Consider the following 22,266-nt stretch of genomic DNA (forward strand, 5'->3'; position numbering starts at 1 on the left):
AATAGCTGTCATGAAAGTGACATGGACTTTTTAAAAGAAAAAAATACTCTTGTTTGATATACTTTGAGGTTGGCTTTGTGTTTTTTCTTTTTTGAAAAAATATTTAATTGTATAATACACATTTCTATTCTTTGTTATAAAAACCTGCGCACATGAAATAAAATGTACATTCCTTCTTGATAATGGAAAAACCTGACTCCAATTGAAGTCTGAGCTGCAGCACTAAGGCAAAGTTTAAAAACTTCAGTGTATGTTGCAGATTTAAGTTCTACCAATACTTGGAGCAGAACCTGGTTTTCTATTAAGTAAACGTGCTATGTACTTTAAAAAAGAAAAGTAGAAATCAGGTTTTGATCAATTGTACTTTAGGAGATCTAAAAGGAAATTTTCTGCTCAAATCTTTTCTGTGCTGAAATTACAAATAGTGTCGGCTCAGCTTAGACTTTCTCTTGCATTTTGATTTTTGGGGTGTTTTAAAATTGTAGAATGCCTTTTATTGCTTTCAGTTCTATTTTCAAGTGGATAATGGTTTGAAATTTATTAAAGAAATATTAACTTGGGAAATGTGTTTAAAAAAGACCTAGTACACTTTGTGGAAATGTTTATTGTACTTTTTCAAATGCATTGAACATGAGATAGCAGGACAAGCTACAAAGGAACCTTTGTTAAGAAAAAACATTCCGTTCCAATATTTAATGAGTGTAATTCATAAAGCCCTTCTCTTCTAGAGCCTTTTCGTAGGAAGAAGCACTTACTGAATGAGGAGGACCCGGTATACGCCTGGGCTTCTACTTCTCTCGAATAACTATTAGTGCAGACTGGGGAAGGAGATAAAGAAAGTAGCGATAGTACCCAGTTGCTTTAGAGTTTAAAAAAATCCCTGCTTTTAATTTTATTTAAAGCGTGTTTGTAAATGTTAATGGAATGTATATTAGGATTGTTAACCAGTTTAACACCACCAGTGATAAGGGGAAAAAAACATGCATGTGTGTACATCTATGTGTACACACGTGTAGTTTCCAAGCAGTATGTTCTATAGGCAAGCTCGCAAGTCACCCCTGCCAAGTTGTCCCTCTCCTGTGGAGTAGAATCCATGGTGTGATCATGGTTAAATGTTCGCAGAAGCAAATGCAGACTTCCCCATTCCTTTTAGGATATCATACCTGTATGAGCTCTACCAGGTCTTTAATCTGAGTCTTTTTCTGAAAAGCAGCATGAGCCAGTAGCGTGAGACTTCCAACATAGGGTCTTTACTAAACAGTTGATCTCAAAATAGGGAGTTGATAGCAAAAGAAACTTTGTGCTAGAAATCTGTGTTAAAAATCTGTAACATACATTTCATGCGTTAGTTTGCTGGGCTAATCTTAAACTCTGCTTTAGGTGTTTGATGCTTGACTGCAGACTTGATGCTGCAGTTTCATTTTGTTTAGAACCAGCTCCTAGGGCAGTGGGAGGACTTTGTAAGACTCCTATCGCATGGACCCCATCCAAAACTGACATTCGATGGTCATGGCGTCGGCTGTGGGCACACGGCAGCAGTAGCATGGCTGTACGGGCATTCTATCACTCACCAGCCATTACCTTATCTAATCTCTTCAGCACAGTTTGATATCCAGAGCGTAGACGGACATTCTGTCTCACTACGTAGTGCAGCCAGAAATAGAAAACACAAGCAGATTAAGCCCAAAATAAAGATAAGACTTTTTCGCATTTAAGTCCTGAATGAGTGGGAAAATGGGCCGTGTTGCTTTTTACATTTGGCCTGTCATTTATTCATGTTGTTGTAAATCCTCTGTTACAAAAGAGGTATCGGCTCCCATTTTAAGTGGATGTTTTAAGTAACAATGCGTTTTTGAAGCTAGGGAAACAGTCAAACTGCGAAAAAACTCAACATTTTGGTTTGTAAAACTAAAAGAAGGAAACCTAGCAAATACATGGATGCTTTTTGCATATGATTCAGTTAGAAGGTTTGTAAAATACATGCTTGCTAGGATATATGTTAAACTCTATTAGCTGTTAAAATGTACACTGGAGGAGTTCTCAGAATTCTTTTACTTTCATCATCTCCTGAGGCCCAGCTTTAAGCTTTTGTGTCGCTTTGGGTGTTTAACAATTACAGGCCTGCAGAACTGCGTACAGGCTGTTCAAATGCAATCAAAAACTTGCTTTGAAGTGTAGCAGTGTGTATGTTAAATTGTTTTGTTTAGAAACTCAGCTTTTAAGTACCTATCTTGACAAATTTTTCATATTGTTTATTTGTCCTAAGCAAAGCGCTATGACTATCTGTAGGCAACTGTTGTTAAGCTGTGTGACAGCCTTATAGAACTCACCATCCTTACTGCATATTCAGTTCAGTAGCTAACATCTTAAAGATATTTAATTAATCTAATTTCTGTATTTTTTAATGCAGCAGGTTTTTGCTGATACAAATGTGAGGGAGCACAAATCCAGTGTATCGATTTTAATATGAAAAAGTTTACATAACATTAACATATAGCTGGAAATACTCCCTGTGATTGAGAGAGACTGTACTTTTTAGTAATACAATTATGAATAGTATCAATTTATGAAGGTTCATGTCATCACAGTCTCTTTAGAAGCCTCATTGCCCTCAACCATGAAAGCTATTTTTAATTGATCTTAATTGTGTTAAAATATATGAGAGAATACTGAAAGTAAACTCATTTATATGGATCTGACAGTAATACAAATTGAGAAACTTGGAAGTCCTACCAATGTTTGCAGTGAAGAAAACAGTAAGAATTCATGCAAAGACAATGTACGCAAGTGTATGTTTGTATTTGGGTGCATATCTTGCTACCAAGTAAAGGCAATGAAGGATGCTCTGATGTTCCTGTAAGAGATGGGAAGTGTTGGAGATGCAAATTACTCCTGTTCATTTTTGATACTACTTTAAAAATTTTTTCAGATATATACCCTTTCAGCATGAGGGCATTCAAAGCCTAGGAAGCCAGGCCAAATCGTTACTTCCAGAAGATGCTACTGCAGCTTGTTTTTTAATATCTTTTCATTATTGACAATCTAAGAATTACTAATGGAAGTATCTGTTCATTGCTTAGACCTGCTGGGACTAGGGCAAACTTCTTACCTGTTTCTTTGACCTCACTGGTTTTCCTAAAAAAAATTGACATAGTTTGTTCCTTTACGTTCTGTGGATTGTTGTTGCTTCCTTAGGTGCCCATATTGCTTGCAAAACTTCTCTGGGTCTGGGGGGGTCACGTGAGGCAATGCCAAGGGCTATAAATTTGAGAGGTGCCATTTTAGAATTTGGAAGAGGGAAGGTTCTAGCTTCTACAAGTCCTGAAAAAGCTCAGTATTATTTGAGGGTGAAAAATGAGTTAGATTGTAGTGTGCTGTTGTTGTGTTTATAGTGAAGGCTCAGAGTATTATTTCAATTTTTGCTCATAAATGGTTCATAAATAACAAACTTCAGAAGGGAGAATTTCCTGTAGGTTGTAGCTTATTGAGAGGACTAACTTTGAAAGATCACAATTATTAGAAAACTTTTTCCCTCCCCATCCCTTTGTCCTGTGAACTGTGCTGGCTTCCCTCCTAGGAATTTTGAATTACTGGAGGTGAACATAACAGCTTTAGGCATTAGTTACTTTTAGTATAGTCTTTTGTTAAGTATTTTCTTTGGAAACATGAATATTTTAATGATTTTAACTTGTTTTAACTTTTTGTCCTTGTCTTGTCCTGTTGATATGCTCTTGGGGTTTACTGTCCATTTCTCCTTCTGTGCATTATGGGAGAGAGACTGCTTTTCTTCTCAATCTAGCCACATTAAGGCATCTGAATGCATGAATAGGTACCAATATTATTTTTTCCGTTGTGTATGGTGTACATGTGCGCATGTGCCGTGTTTTAGCCTTTTTAGTATGCTGTAGTCATCCTAATAGCTATTGCTTTTTAAGAAAAAAAAAAAAAATCCGCTAGCTTCTGTGTCTGCTAGCAGTGACAGCTACAGGACGTTGGCACAAAGTGGCTTTCTTGCATATATGACACTCTACTAATAAAAAACTGAAATATATTTGAATTTTCCTTTAACCAGTTTTGTATATTATAAGCTGTAGACTGTCATGTTTGTGGATAATAACACACTGTCTCCATTATCCATCCTCTCTGAAGCTATGAATGTTTATGGCTGCGATAGCTTCAGTCTCTCAAGGAGAATGGTGTAACATACTTGGCATTTTTATGCCGTTTTCACCTACAGCCTCTCAGGCAATGCTTCCAGCTGTGTTCATCATGCGCTGCTGAAAGAACCTGAAAGGCAAATGGGATATGTTGATCAGGACGTACAGGTCAATTAAGACAGACAGCTGTTAAATCCATTTATCGATGTGGTCTGCAATCTCTGCAGTTAGTTACCCCAGGTTCTGGTTTTTTTCAGCAAGTGTGTAACCAATGGATGGTAGGGTCCTGCTGTGTCATCTGCAGCGGGACATACGTAGGAACCCTGTAGTCATAAGGTCTAGCATTAAAATCTCTGTTTTCCTTTATATCTGGAGCTGCCAATTTTTGATCTCTTCTTACACTGGATGCTAACCATAAATGGCGATGAATTAAATGCTTCTAAATCATATTTGTTTTGACCATTTGTAATGTCCTCAAAATGGAGGAGAAAAAACAAAAAAGAGAGCCCAATAACAACAAAGAAAACCCAAACCCAAAGAACTCAACCAGGCAAACATGAAAAAAATCCTTTGATTCTTAAATACCCAATTGATCAGAGCCACTGTTTCGTGTATGTAAATCCTGTTTTCCTGTGTTAAGGCAGGCAGCTAATGGTGGGGAAGGAGAGTAAACCACCTTGTATTCCCTTATCGGCCAACACTGCTGGGAAGCAGAGACTCTTTCAAGCAGTCTTGGACTTCTCTATGTCACCCTTTCCTCCTCTTCCTTCTCCTCCTCCTTTTTCTAGCTGGCAGTTTTGCTGCAATCACAGCCTTTCCACTATGGGTGTGATGGCAGGTCAGGGACTGACCACACCGAGACTGTTACCAGAGTTTTCAGAACAAACAAATGGGGCTTCGTTGCTTGAGACACAGACGGGAAAGGCCACGTTTCACATGTTCATAAGAACAGGCTGCAATAGACAGGGAATAAATTTTCCACAAAACTTAAAGCAATGTAATAGCAAGCAAATATTTTGCTCTTCAGAGTTACTGATACAGGTCTCTAAGATTATGGTAATTTGGGAAATTCACGGTAAACAACTGAAATTACAACATTTAGGGAGGGCTACACCAGATTAAATAGACTGGGTTTTATGAAAACTATTGCTGTGTTTCGGAAGCCATCTGTGACTGTAGTGTGTTTTTTTGTTTTTTTTTTTTTTTTAATTTGGAATAATGAGGGGGAGAGCATTTCATCAAAATAAAAAGACCAGTCATTTAGGGAAGATTTGTGAAATATGTTTAACCTTTAAAAGAAGATGTAGCCAAATTAAAAAGTTGAGATGGATTTTTTTCCTTTTAAAAAATCCCTGTCTCAGCAGTATTTCATGCCTTTAGCTTGTGTGTGTGATAGCAGGTTTAGTTTTATAGAAAGTTTAAATTACTAATTTTGTTTTATTGTCATTACAAGAGCTTTCAAGCCAAGTATACTGTCTTGAGTTTTTTGAAAAGTAAATGAATCTCCCCCTACTAATCTGAAGCATATCTGTAAAGTAACTGTGGAAATCTAGTCAAGTGTTTCAGGACTGATATGACTTAGTAATACCTATACTATTGCTTATATAAATATGGATGATATTTGATTAAATTCAGCTAGCCTAGAGTTACAAAGACATTCCATATTGAATACATTTGAATATTGAATATATTTATAGAGAAATTTCCAAATACCTCTAGTTTGCAGTGGAATTTCATGGAGGATTTTGGTGTGCAGAGGTACTTGTCAATATTTTATGTGCAGTGATAATTCTATCAGTATTACTAACTTTGTCAGTAAGTCTTGTCATTTTGCAGCTAATACAGAGGATCAAGTGCACACTTTAACCAAAGGATCTTAACATGCGTTATAATCACTTCTTAAATAAGCAGTTTAATTGCTTGAATTGTAAGATTTTTGTCTGTGTTTTGTCTGAATAAATTGCTTTATTAAATGAGCTGGGAAAATTGGCTTGCTTATGCACGTCTCTGAGAATTTCTTTAATTTTTTTTTTCTATAGTATTTGTGGCAAATGAAATGTATCAGTTAAGAGAAAATGAAAAGCTGAAATTTCCTACTATGAAAAACGGAAGTGCTACACTTCTAGCTCAATAGTGTGAGAAAGAGGTAGAGGAATTTCAGTAAAAATCCCAGAGTGGCATTTGCATTTGCTGCACTGTAGCCCGTTGTGGCAGAGTAATAATTTTACTCAAAATTGACAAAACAGTCAAAGAATCTGGAAAGTTATTTTTAAAGATGTCAGGAAAAGTTACAGTAAATTTTCTGGGGTGAAAAATGAAAGGGCTGCCTGACTTACTTCTTTTTTTTTTTTTTTCGTTACAGGCTGTTCATACAGGTATGCGGGCATATATTTATAATAAGAATTCTGTTATTGGCTCTCAGGCAGAGCATTCAGGGATGCGGACATACTACTTCAGTGCAGATACCCAAGAGGATATGAATGGCTGGATCCGGGCTATGAATCAAGCTGCTCTTATGCAAACACGCTCTTCACTGAAGAGGCAAGTTCAATACAGAAACTGTTAGCTTGTAAAATTTTTTTTTATGTATGTTATACATAAAATCAGATTGATGATTTCTGAAAGTGAAATTTGTAAATGTGTGCATGAAACTCATTCCCATTTTAAAGAAATAATTATTTTAAATCTACGTTTATTGTAAGTCAGTTAGCTAACATTAATTAAGAAAACCTGGTGTTCAGTATTTGTGTCTACACACAAATGTGTGCCCACTTTTAGTGACATAGATTAAGTTCTGTGTGTGTGGGTGTGTGGATGTGTGTGTGTGTATATATATATATATATAAAAATTTGGGGGAAATTTCAGTTAAAAATTTACAGGTTTTGTGAGCAAATTCATACACTTGCAACAGCCAATTGGCAGCCTCGAGGGAAAAGGCAGAAGAGTAACGAGTTGTTGTTTCAAATGCGTGTTGAGAACTAGGATTAAAATCCTGTTAAGAGGGAAAAGCATGTTAAAGATGGGTAAATCATATTAACAAACTTACACAGGTATTAACTGCTTATTTTTTTTGGTTAATGGCCTTTAGTACTTGTAAGAGTTTTTTGAGTTTTTCTTGGTGTTGGAAAAAAAAGCACTGTTACATAAGGAGGATATCTTTTGTCCCATTGTTCTTATTTAGTGCTAGTGGCAAACAAATTCAGTCGTGCCTTCACGTGCTTCCAGTTTTTCCCTTCTCTTGGAATTGATGTAGCCTTCTTGATGTTTTGACTTTAGAATGTGATTCTTTCCCTACAACTCCTTGTGAAAGAAGACTCTGTCTGTACTGTGAGACGGCAACTTTTAACCTTTGGGGCTGTGAGGATAAAAATGTCATGGTGCAGTTTCTCAAAGTATCTCTCAGTACTGCTTGCTTTTGGCAAATCAAATATAAGCAAAGGATCAACGTCTCTTCCAGAGCTTTGTGATTTTGTGTTAAGAATTTCTGGATTTAATTTAAACATCAAATAACATGTAATGTGTTACCTGTTTTTTCTTTATCTTCTGTATAAGGATAGGAATAATTGAGAGAAAAATTGGGGAAGTCTGGCATGTTAGTAGTGTTGCTCCAGTGTTCTTCCTGCTAGTAGACTATTCATTTTGAGACACTAAGTAGACTGAAGTAAAACCAATTGTTTCATGGCACTTACTCAGAATTCACCTTCCATAAACCTTTAAAGAAGCTGTCAAAGATGAGACTACTCCAAGATCAATGATACTCCTTTGAGAATAAAAATGTTGTCAAGAAGCTTCTTACTATAAGGAGTTGAAGAAAATTTGCAAATGAAGTACGTTATGTGTCAAAAGCAACATAAAACTTTTAGGATCCTTAGACATTCTATAGTGTGTTCTAAGTTTAATATCAAGATTTCTGGTGTGGAATTTTTGAAATATTTAGACAGTAAGGTAAATAAGTAAACTAGTGTGTATTGCAACATGTGTTAGGAGCAATGGAGATTTTTTTTATTTTAACTTTATTTTTTGCAGGAATAGCCCCCGGGTTAGAAATTCCCAAAACAATGGTTGTACTGACTCAAATGTTGATATTTTTCTGTCCTCTTGGCCAGAAATGACTAGTCCCTAAGGCATCTACAAAGATATGAAAGACTTTTTTTGACTTTGAAATGAGCAGTTGGCAGTTTGGTTTTGGCTTTTTGGCTTTCAGTGTTTCCCAGGATAGGAAGACTTTCTTCTTTACAGTTGTTTGTACATAATATTACACAAGTTGAACACTTCTTTCATACAATATTAGTATTTTCAGTCACTTTTACAGATGCATATAAATGACTTCTGCTTCCTTGATAGCATTGTAAAGGGAACTTTTGTCTAACTGGGGTAACAACTGCATTTTACTGAGCATATCTATCTTAACATGTCAAATTTATCACAGCCTGGAGTAGGTGCTTTTAGTACAAGACCACATCAACTTTTCACAATTACGCAGTGTTCATTACTGACATGTGTTTTCTTTTCAGAGAAACTGAAAAAGCGGATCAGCAAGCTGTTCCCCAAGTCAATCATGTGGATGCCTGTAAAGAGTGTGTGAAGTCAGAGATTACAGATACAAAAGAAAGTTATCAAAAATCAGCTGAAATGCTTAGATATGATAAGCATGAAGAGATAAGAAGAGAAAAAGAGGACGAGGAACGTTACATTCACAGAAAAGAAACTCTGGAAACTAAGAAGGGAAAGGCTAAGCATGTGTTAACAGAAGCTGATTCATTATTTCCAGACTTAACGAATGCATCGAGGTCCCAAGTAGCTCAGCCTCAGCCAGCTGAGAAAAATGGAACACTTCCTAGTTCATTAAGTATGAGTGCTGGCCTAGTGGAACAGAATGGTACTGGCTCATATAAAAGAGGGTTTGTTCCCAGAACAAATCCAGATAGACAGATTCAAAGAAAAAGTAACATGGCTCAAGTGGAGCACTGGGTAAAAGTCCAAAAAGGAGATACAAAAAGGTTAGTAATAGGCCCATCTTTATAAATAGACTGCCAAATGGCGTTTTCTTAAATTAGAGGAAGACATGTATTAGTAATAAGTTGAGTGCAAATCTGAATGATATTTTATAGAGACGATATATAGCAAAACTTGTCTTCTCCTCCAGTGCAGAATGGTATTTTTCAGCTGGTTTTCTCATGGGAAGGTCAGTATGGGATTGGCTAATCAGATCCTTTTAATGTTGTCACTATATTGCAAATAGAAAAAGTGAGATTAGAGTGCATTTTCTTTTGGTTTGGTTTGTTTTTTTTACTATTTTTAATCACTGGATGCTTAAAACTTCTTAAAATCTACTAGAATTGAAGAGCAAAAAAGTGAAGTGCAGCCCTCGGTTACCTTGTTCATAAACAGCTACACAATATAAATTATAGGTTATAATTTGTTTTCCACTTAAAAGTGAAGAATGCTGGTTTTTCTTTTTTTTTTTTAAACTCCCTTCTGGTTCTGTTCCAAACATCCATTCGCTCCTCTACATCAGATCACTGCACTCAAAGTCACAGTGTGTGCATCACATGTTGAAAGGTCTCTGTATATTCGTGTAGTTAATGAAGAGGTCCTAGGATGTTGCCATGGTCTCCAGGATTCTTTTCCCTTTACAGTCCCTGAAAATTACCAAAATTGTACCAAGAAATGGAATGCACACAGGAGTGCTTTTGTAATTTGAAAATCTCATAATTGCTTTACTTTCAAAGTGTGCAGTCAGATTAGGTACCAGTTGAAAAAATAACGTGGTGTATAGTATGCGGCTGTTCAGAATGTCACCTTGTGTCAAGTGGCAGGAAAGACAATTGGGCTCTGCTGCATGTGAGGATTTTTCAAATATGGGTAAGCTACTGAGTTAGAACCTTATTTGCTAAAATCTAATTACAATATAGAACAGTAGGAGACATTAGCATGTGGTTTTTAGGAGGCAAAAACATTTTGGTTATTTTTTTAATTGCTTATTGAAGCTAACATTTGTCATTTTGGATCCCGTAAGAAATTTAAGGCTTGCTAATTCTGTTTAGAAGTCTGTTCTTCTACACTCTTATCTTTGGAATTACCCTTAAAGAACCTTTCATACTTTTCTATTTTATGTAACATTCTTCTAGACTGCTAGAGTCAGTTTATGTCCATCTTTTTTGCTTAGGTATCAATCAGTGCTTCCCGAGAGAATATGATTTTAATGAAAAAGTACTTGGTATGTTAGTTACTACTTCTTACGTGTGCAGATGTATTAGTCTTTATGTTCTATTTTAGTTCAGTTGACCTTGTTTTCTTTATCTTTCCCTGACAAATGCTGTTATATTCTCTGCATTGAGAATAAATTGCATGTTACCTTCCCGAAGATTAATGGATTGGTTTTTTTAAATGGCACCTTCTCTCAACCTGCTGAGGTTGTTGCAGTGCACTTAACTGATGGATAAAATTGGCATGTTAGCTGTCAAATGTCATCTCGATTTCAGGATGTAGAAATTTTAAGATAGAGATGATAATTTGATTGACATTCCATTTTGATTTTAGTAAGTGTGAATGGAACACTTAATTTCTTAATGCTCCATGTTTACTGTCATTCCACCTGAAATGCTACAAGAACCTCTGAGGATTTAGAAGTGTTTATAATTTTCGAACACAGAGTGAGTACAGTTTTACTTGTTTCCTGGCTCAGGTGTATAAAGATGCCAGCAAGTTGATTATGACGAGAAAGAGCTCTTTCAGCTAGAGGCTGCACACAAACACAGCAGTTGTTTGTATAATTATTTGCAGGGATTACACCTTTTATATAGATATTTAGATATTTCAAATAGATATTTTACTTCCCCTTTTTATGAAGCACTCAAAACTGTTTGCTAACTAGTAAATGTTAGCTGTTGCTTTGGAGATTGATCTCTCGTAAACAATAAACTGTTAGCTGCACTATAGTTACATCCAATGTAGTCATCTAACCCCGCTCTGTTCTCAGGAAAGGGGAAGTACCTGCTTTGATAAGGTTCATGCCAGCCTTTAAGAGAGATCTAGAGAGTTGGAAGAAGGTTTTTGAAAGGAGGCTTTCAGGAGTTTGTCGTTTTAAGTAATTAAAGTTCAGGACCATCAAACAGCAGCTGTCCAGAAATCACTAGTCTCTGATCTGATTCCAGTGCCTGGATAGACATAGTGAATGCATAATTGTAAAGAATCTGCTATTTCTACCAGTTTATTTGAACTTAAAAAAAAATATGTAAATCTGATAAATGTAAGCTTAATATTTCCCAACTAAATGCAGTCATGTTGGAGGAATTTCTTTCCTTGTAAATACAGTGTTAAACATTTCTTGTTATGCAGAAATTTCCATTCCTTCCTAGTTTGCTTAGGGAAGAAACATTAACTTGTCTTTGTTAGGTTCTGTGCATTACCATGAATGGACATAGTGTTTCCAATAATTGTATTTGTTTTCTTTTGAACATTTGTCTTCTCTTTTTACAGTATCTTCTGTGCGGTTGATTCCTGTTGCAGACCCTGAATGATTTTCATGGCCATTAATCTTACAATATGGCATCAGGCCATTTTTTCCACTCTTCAATGTCTGCTTTCCTTTTCATGTTCTTTATACCTCATCATTCAAGAGAGCGAGATTCTCAAGAAAGCTGCTTTTGCTCATTTTTACTCTTGATCCCCGAGAAGGCAATTGCCCACAGTCTATTGTGGACTAATTTGAGTCATTCAGGACATTGTTTCTTTCCTGTTGTAGAAATTGGTACGTCATCTTAGTGCAGATTTTTATGTAATGCAAATTATTATTAAGGGTCTGTAACCTTGTGTGGTAGAGATGCCACCTGCTTAAAGCCTGTCATCTTGGCTGAAGGTTTCTCCCCACTTTATACACTGAGAAGTTGCAGCCTGCCTGTTTGTAGGCAGTTGCCTCAAGTTCAGCTTTGAAGATGACTTTCCCTGTGCTATGTAACGCACATGCAACTTTGTTCTTTTTTTCTAGCAGGCTGAAGTATTTTTTGAAGCCAGCATTTCCCGGCTACTCAAAGTACTGCTTGCATCAAACCAGTTTTTAGTTCCTCTCAAATTCATCTTTTTCTAGAAGAAAGGCGTCGTTTCATGCCCCGCCCCCCAAAAAACTTCATGGGGTCTTTGTTTTCAGACTGGTTTTGCTCCTAAAGCTGCTAGCCCTGTTGACATCATTGACTACCAGTAATTCCGGCTGATCTGAATACTTTACCTTTTTATGTCCCGTTAGAAAATAACCACACACAGATGCTTTGCTAGATTCGGTAGTTTGTCGATGCCTTCATGAGGGCTCCGTTAGGTTGGAGTGTAGGAATGGACAAGTCCCCTTCTCCTTTTCTCCACAGAGAAATCACCAGTGTGTCCTAGCTTCATGCCTGTATCTGATGTCCTTCTGATGTATCACCTGCTCCAAACTTTCTCAGTTCTCATTTCTACCTGGAGAAAACATGTTTCTACCAGCTGCTTTGATTTTCAAGTGGGAAGAGTTGGCAGTACAGTACGTGACATACAGAGTACACATGATGTAATGAAGTAGACAAAAAAAAGAGATTACTTGACCACTAAATGCTGATCTTTGAGTTGCCTCTTTAACCTTTATTGTGACATTCAAGGTAACATCAAGGTTCTGTGGTATGAGAGAGCAGAGCTTTCATGAATTTGTAATCCTCCATGCAGCGCAGGGCAGTTCCTCTGCTTTCTGACATGAAGAATTACATCTTCTCAAGAGCATCCATATTTCAAGACAGCCCAACAGTGCTAAATCCTGCAAGTAGAAATAGACGAAGGCAGCTACTGAGCAGCAGTTACTGGTAGCCTTTCTTTTCCCTCTGCTTCTGTTATTCTTGGATATTGAACAAAGATGTTATTTTCCATACTGCCCTTCCTTTCATGTGAAATTCCTGCAGTTCCCATACCATCAGGTCTCCCTCTGATGCGGAGAGTGGAGCCTACCAAGTGGAGTGTGAACGTGCTCTGAGTTTATTCATCTGTGATTTTTTTGTTGTTGTTGTAATTTTTATTTTTTTTTTATATTGTTGCTCTGTGACAAGTCTAGCAGAGTGCTTTTCTGTTGGAGATCCTGAATCAATGGGCAAGTGGCTGCAAATACAAAACCTGGAGAATCAGAAATGAGAGGCTATGGAAAGAGCATGAGGTTATGAGGAAAGATTCTGACTTCAAGAGTAGGAGAGGGAGCTAACGATACTTTGCCAAAGCTTTTGCCAGTTCTGTCTTAACTCTGTATCTACTAAAAGATTTTTATTTCTACAGTTTAAGTGCATTGTGAATGCAGTAATAAAGCCAGGATGTAATGCCTCTCTTTATATTCTAGTTTATCAATGAGTTTTGTTGTGAAAAGCCTTGTGTTGCTTGAAACAGTAGAACCTCTACCATTAGGTCAGATGAAAGTAAATCATATAGACTTGGGGACTTTGAGCAATTTCTTACATTTTCTTTTTTTTGCTTCATGCACATGAACAAAAATTATCTGAGATACTTATTCTGTGATTGGTGAGATTTCTTCTTGCACTTTAAGGTAATTTTTTACAATGAGCATGCATTTGTTGTTCGTAAACTGCACCACCTCGTGGTGAACAGGCTTTTGGTGGGAAGAAATAATTTATGGATTTGCTCTTTAAACATTACAATAATTCCTTTCTTCATGTTATTGACATTCTTTTTGGTCTAAGTACAGGATGCCGCTGTCCCATAAGTTTATTTGTAGTAGGTCATCCTAGGTTAGACAATAAATTAAAAGCCTGTATTTACACTATTTGCATCTTCGCATGAGTAGAGTGTAATGTTTTTGTGCAGGGTAGATTTCATTAGTATTATTTTGTCAATATTTCTGTAGATTCTTTTTAAATTACTCTTGTATGCTGTGTCTTACAGCTCCAGTGCTAATGTCATTAGAGGTGGTTTTATCAGTCACTCCTGCTTGTCTAAGTATGCTAAAATTTACCCTTTTCTCCCCCCTCCTTTACAGCCTCCCTTCTGATCAGACTCTTACACGTCAGGGTCCCAATCCACCTTTTCCTGAAAACTATCACACTTTGCCAAAGAATACCAGGCAGCCTTCAGGGAGCTCACCACCACCACCAAACCGCAATTTGCCGAGTGACTACAAATATGCACAAGATCGTGTTAGCCACTTGAAGATGTCCCAGGAGGAAAGGAAAGCAAATAAGGATGGAACTGTTTGGCAGCTGTATGAGTGGCAGCAGAGACAGCAATTTAAACATGGCAGCCCCACTGCCCCGCTTTATGTAGGTTCTTCAGACTTTTTTGATCGTGGTAAGTCAAAAAGTTCATTAGATGTTCCACGATCAATATCTGTTCCGCCCTCCCCATCTGATATTCCTCCACCTGGACCTCCAAAAAGCTTTCCCCCAAGGAGACCACATACTCCTGCAGAAAGGCTTACAGTTAAACCGTCTGACGAGAGACAGACTGTAGATGTTCCTTTTGCTGGATCACCCAGGAAGATACGAAATCATGCTGTAAAGGTCTGTATACAGTATAACTGATCTCAAACTATCATACATTGATAATTTAATTTAGTCGTTTTTCATTGCTTCCTTCCTTGCATATGAAAGATTGTGCAAGTTGTAAAAGTTAATAAGATGAATACTTTTCTCCTGAAATTCTTCTCTTTCTGATCATTTCAGACTTACTAATTTTTGTTGGTTAGGGAAGGAAAATTGGTGGCACATCACATTGATTTGGAATGTTTTTATTCAAAACCTGAAAGGCTTATGTTTATGTGTATATTGTATACTCAAATTGTAATATTTTAATGTATGGAGTAGTTAGGCAAGAAGATAAAACTCAGCAGGATGAACTTATTTACTTATTTATGCTTATAGTCTTCAGTGTTTGCCATGTCTGCTTTCTCTACATGTTTTGCTATTTTAGTTATTTGTACAGATGATTCAGTTTTCAGTTATGGCTAAACCAAATAGTTTTTCATGTATGTGAGTTTAAGCCCTTTGCAGAGTTGTTATCATTGGTCTAACCAAAATCAAACAGCGTTGGTGTGAAACTTAAACCTCCTGCAGAATTTCGGTGTGGGTTTTTTTTTGTAGGCACTGTTGTAGCCTCTTACCCAGAGGTGACAGAGGTTTCCCTGTTTGGTACTCCACGTGGCTCTCCTTGCCTAAGGCAGTCGGGGAAATCCGGGATTGAATCAGTGTCAAATTTACTTGTCTTGGTAGCTCTTACACTGGAATAAGTAGAAATGAAAGCCTCTGTATTCAGCTGATTCTTTGACCTCAACATGGGCTCTGATGCGGAAAGTATTTGCAAAGAAAGAGACTTGTGAGTTCAGATACCCAGCATGGGTTCAAGACTGTGACTTCAGGTTGCGTTTCAGCTTCATGCGCAGTTTAGATTTTATTTTCCTAGTGTAGATGTAGTGCAGCTGTCAGATGTCTTTCAGCAGTTATAGATTTATAATATTCTGTCAGAGGATTAAATAGTCTGGTGATGTGCAGCACTGGAAATTAATATTTTTTAAACTCCTGATTATATTATACCAGACATTGGTTTCTCCATGTGTAAGTTGACATTCCTTATGAAAGAACGTACAGCAGTCTTTTGCCTTCCTGTGCAATGTAGCTGCATAGATGTTACTTATAAAAGAAAACTTTTTGTCATGCTGGTTTTACCAATATAGGGAAACGCAGTTTTCCTCAGCTGTAAAACTTTTCTGTGAAATTTCTGTAAAGGTTTCTAGAGAAAAACACGCGTGTTTTGTATGTAAGAATGCAGCATCACTTTACATTTAAATGTGTATGTCTACAGAAATCTGTGATACTGCCCCCTCCCTGGGATGCTTTATTAAATGCCATCTAGTTACACTTAAAAAAAAAAAAAAAAAAAAAAAGGAAAGAAAGAAAAAAGGCAGAACAAAACAGCATTCATTGACATTCCAAGACAGGAGTAAAAATAAATCATGAGACATTTAGTCTGCCTTGAAGAAAGCAATAAAAGTTTGGCATTAAGAGAAACGTGAAAGAATGGATGCGCAGTAGGGTTTCATATTATAAGCAGAAAGGGACAGATCAAAGATGATTATATTAAAAAACCTGGTACTAATGGAACCCGTTGCCACAAGGTGTCACTCATGTCAGTAGCTTAGTGTTCCCTGGCTTAAAGAGGGCATTTACAGTTGTTAGTATATGGAGAACAAGCCTGCTGTTGCAGGGCATAAGCCAACCAGCCTTTCTCTGGGAGACATTAGGTGGGGGGGACTTTATGAGTATATTTTTTATTTGCTGGAAGCCACTTTGCATGTTCTGCTGAAGCATCCTGTGCTGCCAGAATCTGCTGATCTGCCCAGCATTGCAAGTGCTAAATTTGCATTTGTTCATTCGTAAGTTTTACTTAATCATCAAAGGATCTGGCTGGCCCATGAATGTTACCCTGATCTAAGCATGCTGTGAATTCAAATAGAAAATTTGTGGCAGAGGTGTATATCTTCTGATTTTTCCCTCAAGTGCGGCTTACCTGTCACTTGAGACAATCCGTACATTTCTGTCTGTGGCTTCTTACAGAGCTCAACTCACATTGATCGACGCTCTATGCCTGCTATGGGCTACATGACACATACTGTGAGCGCACCCAGTTTGCATGGCAAGTCGGTAAGTTGAGACACCAGTTACTTTTGCTGTTGTGTTATCACTGTGTTGTAGTTAAGTTTTAAAATCCTGCTCATTCGATAGTGCTTGAATTTTTATTAGTTAAAAAACAAATAACTTGAATGAGAACTTAATCTTAACCAGCTCCCAGTAAAGCCTGTAGGAATTCTGCTGTTATCTGCGACGTGAACAGGGGTCAGCTGTCTGTTGTTGCAGGATTCAACTTTTATTATGTTTATTTGTCCAAATGCAGAGTTAATTAAATAATTGCTTAATCATGTCAAGTAACTGCTTTCTGGGCACTGAGGTGAAAAATGTAATTACAATTACTCTCCCTGAAGACTGCTAATTTCCTCTTTACAATGTGTCTAAATACCTGCAGCCTGAAGAGCTAACATTGCTTCTCATTCGATTAAGGAGACATCAGGCTAAGTTGGCTAGTATACGAAATTACACAATCGCACAATTACTGCAGCACTTGCCAACTAATTCCACCTATCAGGTCAGCTGCTGCGTGGCTCATCTGTGCCGTATGACATTTTGTGACTCTGCAAATGCTTCATGAGTGGCATGCTTGAGTCTGTGCTTTCTTGCCCGTTTGGTATTCTACAATTCCCAGGTCGTTTGCCGTTTTTCTTTGCTACTGTATTTGCTATAAAAGATGAGCGTTTTAAGTTACAGGGCACCAGTGCGTATGTGTCAGTGTTACGTATACTTCCTTTTTATACTATTTCTGAAAATGCTGCATCTTCAGAAATGTGGATTAAAATACTAGATAAGTTCATTCTAAAGCAAAACCATCTCTTTGTGCTGCTTTCATGATGGGATTGGCTCCCTGTGCCACATGCTGCGTCACCTGCAAATTGAAATGCATCAGCCAGTTTGTACATTCATATGAGCTTGTAACTGTGTCAGTTCTGCAGGTGAACGTTGGTTCATAAAAGCTCAGGGGCATCTTGGATCATCAGCGGTGCTTTTGATTGCACTGATGTATGAAAACTTCCAAACGTGAGATCAAACAGAAATGTACTTATGTACTTTGGTTCATATAAGAGCCTCAAAATGGAGCCTTCTGGAAGTAAAATGTGGTAACTTCTCTTGGAATTGGTGAAGATGTTATATTGGCCCAAAACGAAAGGAATTTTTTTTGAATTTGGAAAAGTTTCATTTCCCAACTTTCCTCACCTACAGAACAATTGCACTAAGGTGGGCGATAATAACGGCAATTTCTCCAAAAATGGGCAGACTTTGTACTCTAGTCCTCAGACAGACTTACAATTCTTACAAATCAGCCTGTAAGTGTACACCTCTAAAGAAATGCAAGTGTGATCTATGGATTTTGCGGCATGCAGGGTTTTTCTTTTTTTAACTACACATTCTCATTGGCTCAAAACATGAGAAAAGGTATAGCTGAGTTTTTCTTTTACTCTAGAGTTTAATGTACCAAGGATATAAAATCCTGTCAAATTAGCAGTAAAAATTCTAGGAATTTGTGGGCATTTTGGCTGACTAAAATCACATTTGCAACAGTTAATCTTTAATTTGTTCTGTATTGCAAATACCTCTTTTGAAAAAAAGGGAGAAATAACTTTGTTATGATTTCTGTGCATGCTTTTCTTGAAGCAACTGTAATGAAGATGTTGCTAGATGAATGTAACTATAAAATTAAGCTGATAGCAATTACAGGTGAGCCAATGAAAAATAAGGATCAAGTTGAATGCCATTACTTAAGAGACAAAATGGATTCTCTAATCATATAAGTGAGATCTTTTTCAGTATTTTATTCACAAAACTTGTTTCATACTTTCCCTGAATAAAGGAATTCATATCTTAAAATGCATATGAAATATATGATGAAAAGTGTTCTAATGATTCATTATATGATGGCTCCTAGTTACATCTGACATTCAGTTAGGTACAAGACTTCTCTCAAAGAGACATACTGTGCTGGAGGACAACAGCATAACTTTTCCAGTGAAGGGATAGTCAGTATAAATGGATCTTGAAAAAATAACTTTTAAAATCCATTGTTTCCGGTAGTTACATGTCTCGTTAGAGGTGGAAAACTCAAATCTGTATGTTTGGAGGGTGGGCATGAGGTAATATTTCTTGGGAAATATTTTGCCCATTTTTCAGCTGAAAATAGCAATGTGCTGGTGGAGCAAATGTGCTTTTGTATGTACTTCCTACTCTGTTTCCTCTTTCATCCCTTTTGTGATATATAACCAATCCAAGTGTTCTGAAATTGTTTCAAGCATTCAAATGCATTGCGTTGTTTTTTCCCTATGTACTTACTGGAGGCGGATGACACTTACATCCAGTTAAAAAAGGATTTGGAGTATTTGGATCTAAAGGTAAGATTTTATAGGAGTCTACTTCTGTTGTGGGGGTTTTTTTTTTTTATTTTAACTCAGCAGTCTTTGGTGTATCATCTTTGTACCTGCAGGTTTTCACATCGCCTTCTGTTCGGAGATGGAAACCCTGCATCTTTTGCAATGACTGTCGTGGTTAGAATATTGAGTGTCTTTATAGTAGTGACTATGCAATTAAAGTGCAAATTCAGAAAAAGTAGTTGCTTCAGTTTGTAGGAAGAACTTGTGTTACTGGTACTTCATGTGAATGATATTGTGTGGATATTGTGTGGGTTTAGTGAACTCAGATAAAAAACTCATTCAAAATGTTTGTCTTCTGTGGCATTAGAACCAATGTGACATCAACTCCTCTAAGTTAAAAGAGGGTGTTCCTTTAATCCAGTTTTTTCCCTTTTGAATCTTGAGCTGACTATCCTTGTTTTTATATGCTGTGTTTGTAATGTCTTGCTTTCTTGTGAAAATATGGTGATTAATTAACACCTGCATATTATTGCAGCTGAGGGATTTCGAATGCACCTGTTCGTCTGTCCATCCATACATTTAGTCTGCCCAAATAATGTTACATGATATTTCCTTTAAAAAAGAATTTAAAATATGATATTGAGCATTGAAGCGTCTGTCTGAACTGAATTACTTCTGTATCAGATGCACCTGATAGTTGGCAATCTGAAAGCAAATCTAGACTTATTAATATTAGGTTTTGAAGAAAAAAAAGTATAATCATTTTGCTTAGCAAAGCAGTCTACCCCTTTCTATGGTGTTTAGGGTGTAGAAATCATATGATGTTTCTGAAAGTCAAGATGGCGTGAAATTCGACATCTCGTTATCCTCATTGTTTGCACATACGTAGTTCTCACTGATGCCGTGGGGCGTTGCATATGTGCAGCTGATGACTGGACCTCTTAGTGTGTGTATTTCAATTTTATCTCGTGTTGTAATGGTTGAATGTATAACCAAATATATTGATGGAAAAAATTAGTAATACACATTACACATGTGTATAGTGTCATGTATATAAAGATAGAATATTTATCACATAATAGATGTATATATAGTCTAAATGTAAACTGTTGTAGTCATTAATACACAAATTTCACTTTAGGCTTTGTTCTTGGTTTGTTCATGGCTTTGCCAAATGTAATTGCATGCCAAGCCGTTGGCTGAATTTTATGGCAAATTTCAATTTAGAAGGTACTACAACTTGAAAAATTATTAACAAACACAGTGTTTTGTACGTTATAAAACACAACAATTTTTGCAGATAAAAGTGGCTGCAGTTTAAGCCTCTGAAAATCTTATAGGCTTAGCAAAATCGTTAGGATGGGTTTTTAACTTTTTAGTGGATTCTGTCTGGGTTGATATGTTGCAATCCGGGACATGAAGAGCTATTTGGTCTCCCAGGAGCTCCCATTGTGCCCTCTTGCAGCCTGCATAGCACCTGAGAGCAGCCAGAAGGAGAAATGTATGGGGGCACCTGATCCTTCTGTGAAAAGAAACTTAATGGCAATGTTAGTTCTCTTTTGAAAATCTTGACAGTCAAAATGTCAAGTATGTTTCCTTAAGAATGATGTAATTTTTCAAAATGGGCATTTCTTAATAACCCGCTTTCAGTAGCGGTTCGGGAACGTAAAAATTCAGGTCAGGTTGCTGAGAGATTGAAATTGAAGAGACCATCTGAGCCTTGAAAAGGTATCTTGGTGTTGGTTAAATTTGTGTTTTCTCGCTAAAAGTAGAGATGCTTTGTTTTGCAGCATGAGTAAAAAAGAATAGGGTGCTGGATGAAACTAAGCGATTGATGTGGTAATGGTGGAATATGGCAAATTCACAGCATATATATGTGGTACTTTTCATTTAAGACACTGCAGGCTTAGCTAGAAGGCCTGTTGATTCAAGTCTCTCTTCTGACTTCATTGGGCGTTGAGTTAGACCCACTCTGATTAAACAATTTCAAATAGGACTGAAGATTTTAGAACTGGAGTGAAAACGTTTTTCTTTTCATTAAATCCATTATTTCTGAAGATCTTTCTTCTTAGAGGTTACAAAATACAACTTTTCAACATGGAATAGTGATTAAGCAATTAACTGCATAATGCATGCCATAGTACTAAAACTGATTACAGTACCTGGTCACACAGTATTTAGTAATTTGTTGTTACTCACATGTTTGACCCCCCGCAAGCCTTGCTCTTATCCGTTTATACAAGCCTGTTTTTTTATTATTTAAGAGTTTAAAAGTATTATCTAAAAAATATTTTTATGTTAATACCAAGATGATATTGTTCAACATTATAGTATATTATCATAAGTATAAACGAGATAAAAATACTCTAGAGATATTAATCCATTTCAGTAGTTTTCTCTTGGATGTGAGCTAGTTCTGACATTAGAAAAAAACCCGCCTCTAAAGGCTGTTTACTCACACTACGAGGAGGAATTACTGATAATTTTGAACTTGCCAAACACCATGCATTGCGGAGGTTTCTTCTAATAATATTGCCCTTAGATTATGGAATTTTTTTTTTCTCCCAAAATTGTTGCAATGACTCTGTATTCTTTTTTCACTCATGAAAGAGATATGTAGAGCATGAAAGAGATGATATATCTGTATGCTGTAGGGGTAACCATGCCTCTTCTGCAAACCGATTTCCACAGTTGTGTTTCCACAGTTGGGTTGGGTTTTTTTATCTCTAAAGTGGATAGACCCTGTAATAGAAAAGCAGAAAGGAAGAGCGAAAGAAAGAAAAACTCAATTTTCCCCCACGTTTCTAAGATGACTGCAAATAAGGTGAAACACAAGTGCTGAAGCAAGCTTCTCTTTTTGTGACTATTAAATCAAGTTCAAGCAGGCTACAGGAGGGATGGATGTGCAGCCTCACTTCAGAATACTTTACAAACGTTCCCAAGCAGGTTATACAAAATATGGACAAGGAGGTATAGGAAAGTTTGTGTCACTAAATATCAATTGTGCAACCAATTGAAGCAAATCTGGGGCCCTCTTCAGTGGTTCAGCAGTGGTCCTGCTTCATTCTTCTGCAGTCATACTGTAATATCTGAAGCTGTTTAGTTTCTGCTGCAGGTGAAAG

General features: G+C 36.9%; 1 protein-coding gene across 3 annotated transcripts in view; it reads left to right on the forward strand.

Moving 5' to 3' along the window:
• PLEKHA7 (pleckstrin homology domain containing A7) overlaps window positions 1–22,266 on the forward strand; it is a 155,299-nt gene that overhangs the window by 107,419 nt on the left and 25,614 nt on the right. For 2 of the 3 annotated variants that reach the window (XM_086472205.1, XM_086472204.1), the window contains exons 9-13: window positions 6,520–6,698; window positions 8,673–9,158; window positions 14,159–14,678; window positions 16,728–16,814; window positions 19,112–19,165. In XM_086472205.1, coding sequence (XP_086328331.1) covers window positions 6,520–6,698; window positions 8,673–9,158; window positions 14,159–14,678; window positions 16,728–16,814; window positions 19,112–19,165 — 1,326 coding nt within the window. Of the gene's footprint in view, window positions 1–6,519; window positions 6,699–8,672; window positions 9,159–14,158; window positions 14,679–16,727; window positions 16,815–17,193; window positions 17,314–19,111; window positions 19,166–22,266 lie in introns of all 3 variants that reach the window. The other variant, XM_086472203.1, reaches the window with a different exon arrangement.

This window comes from Leptosomus discolor, chromosome 12, assembly GCF_034619465.1.
Source record: "Leptosomus discolor isolate bLepDis1 chromosome 12, bLepDis1.hap2, whole genome shotgun sequence".
Lineage (NCBI taxonomy): Eukaryota > Metazoa > Chordata > Aves > Leptosomiformes > Leptosomidae > Leptosomus > Leptosomus discolor.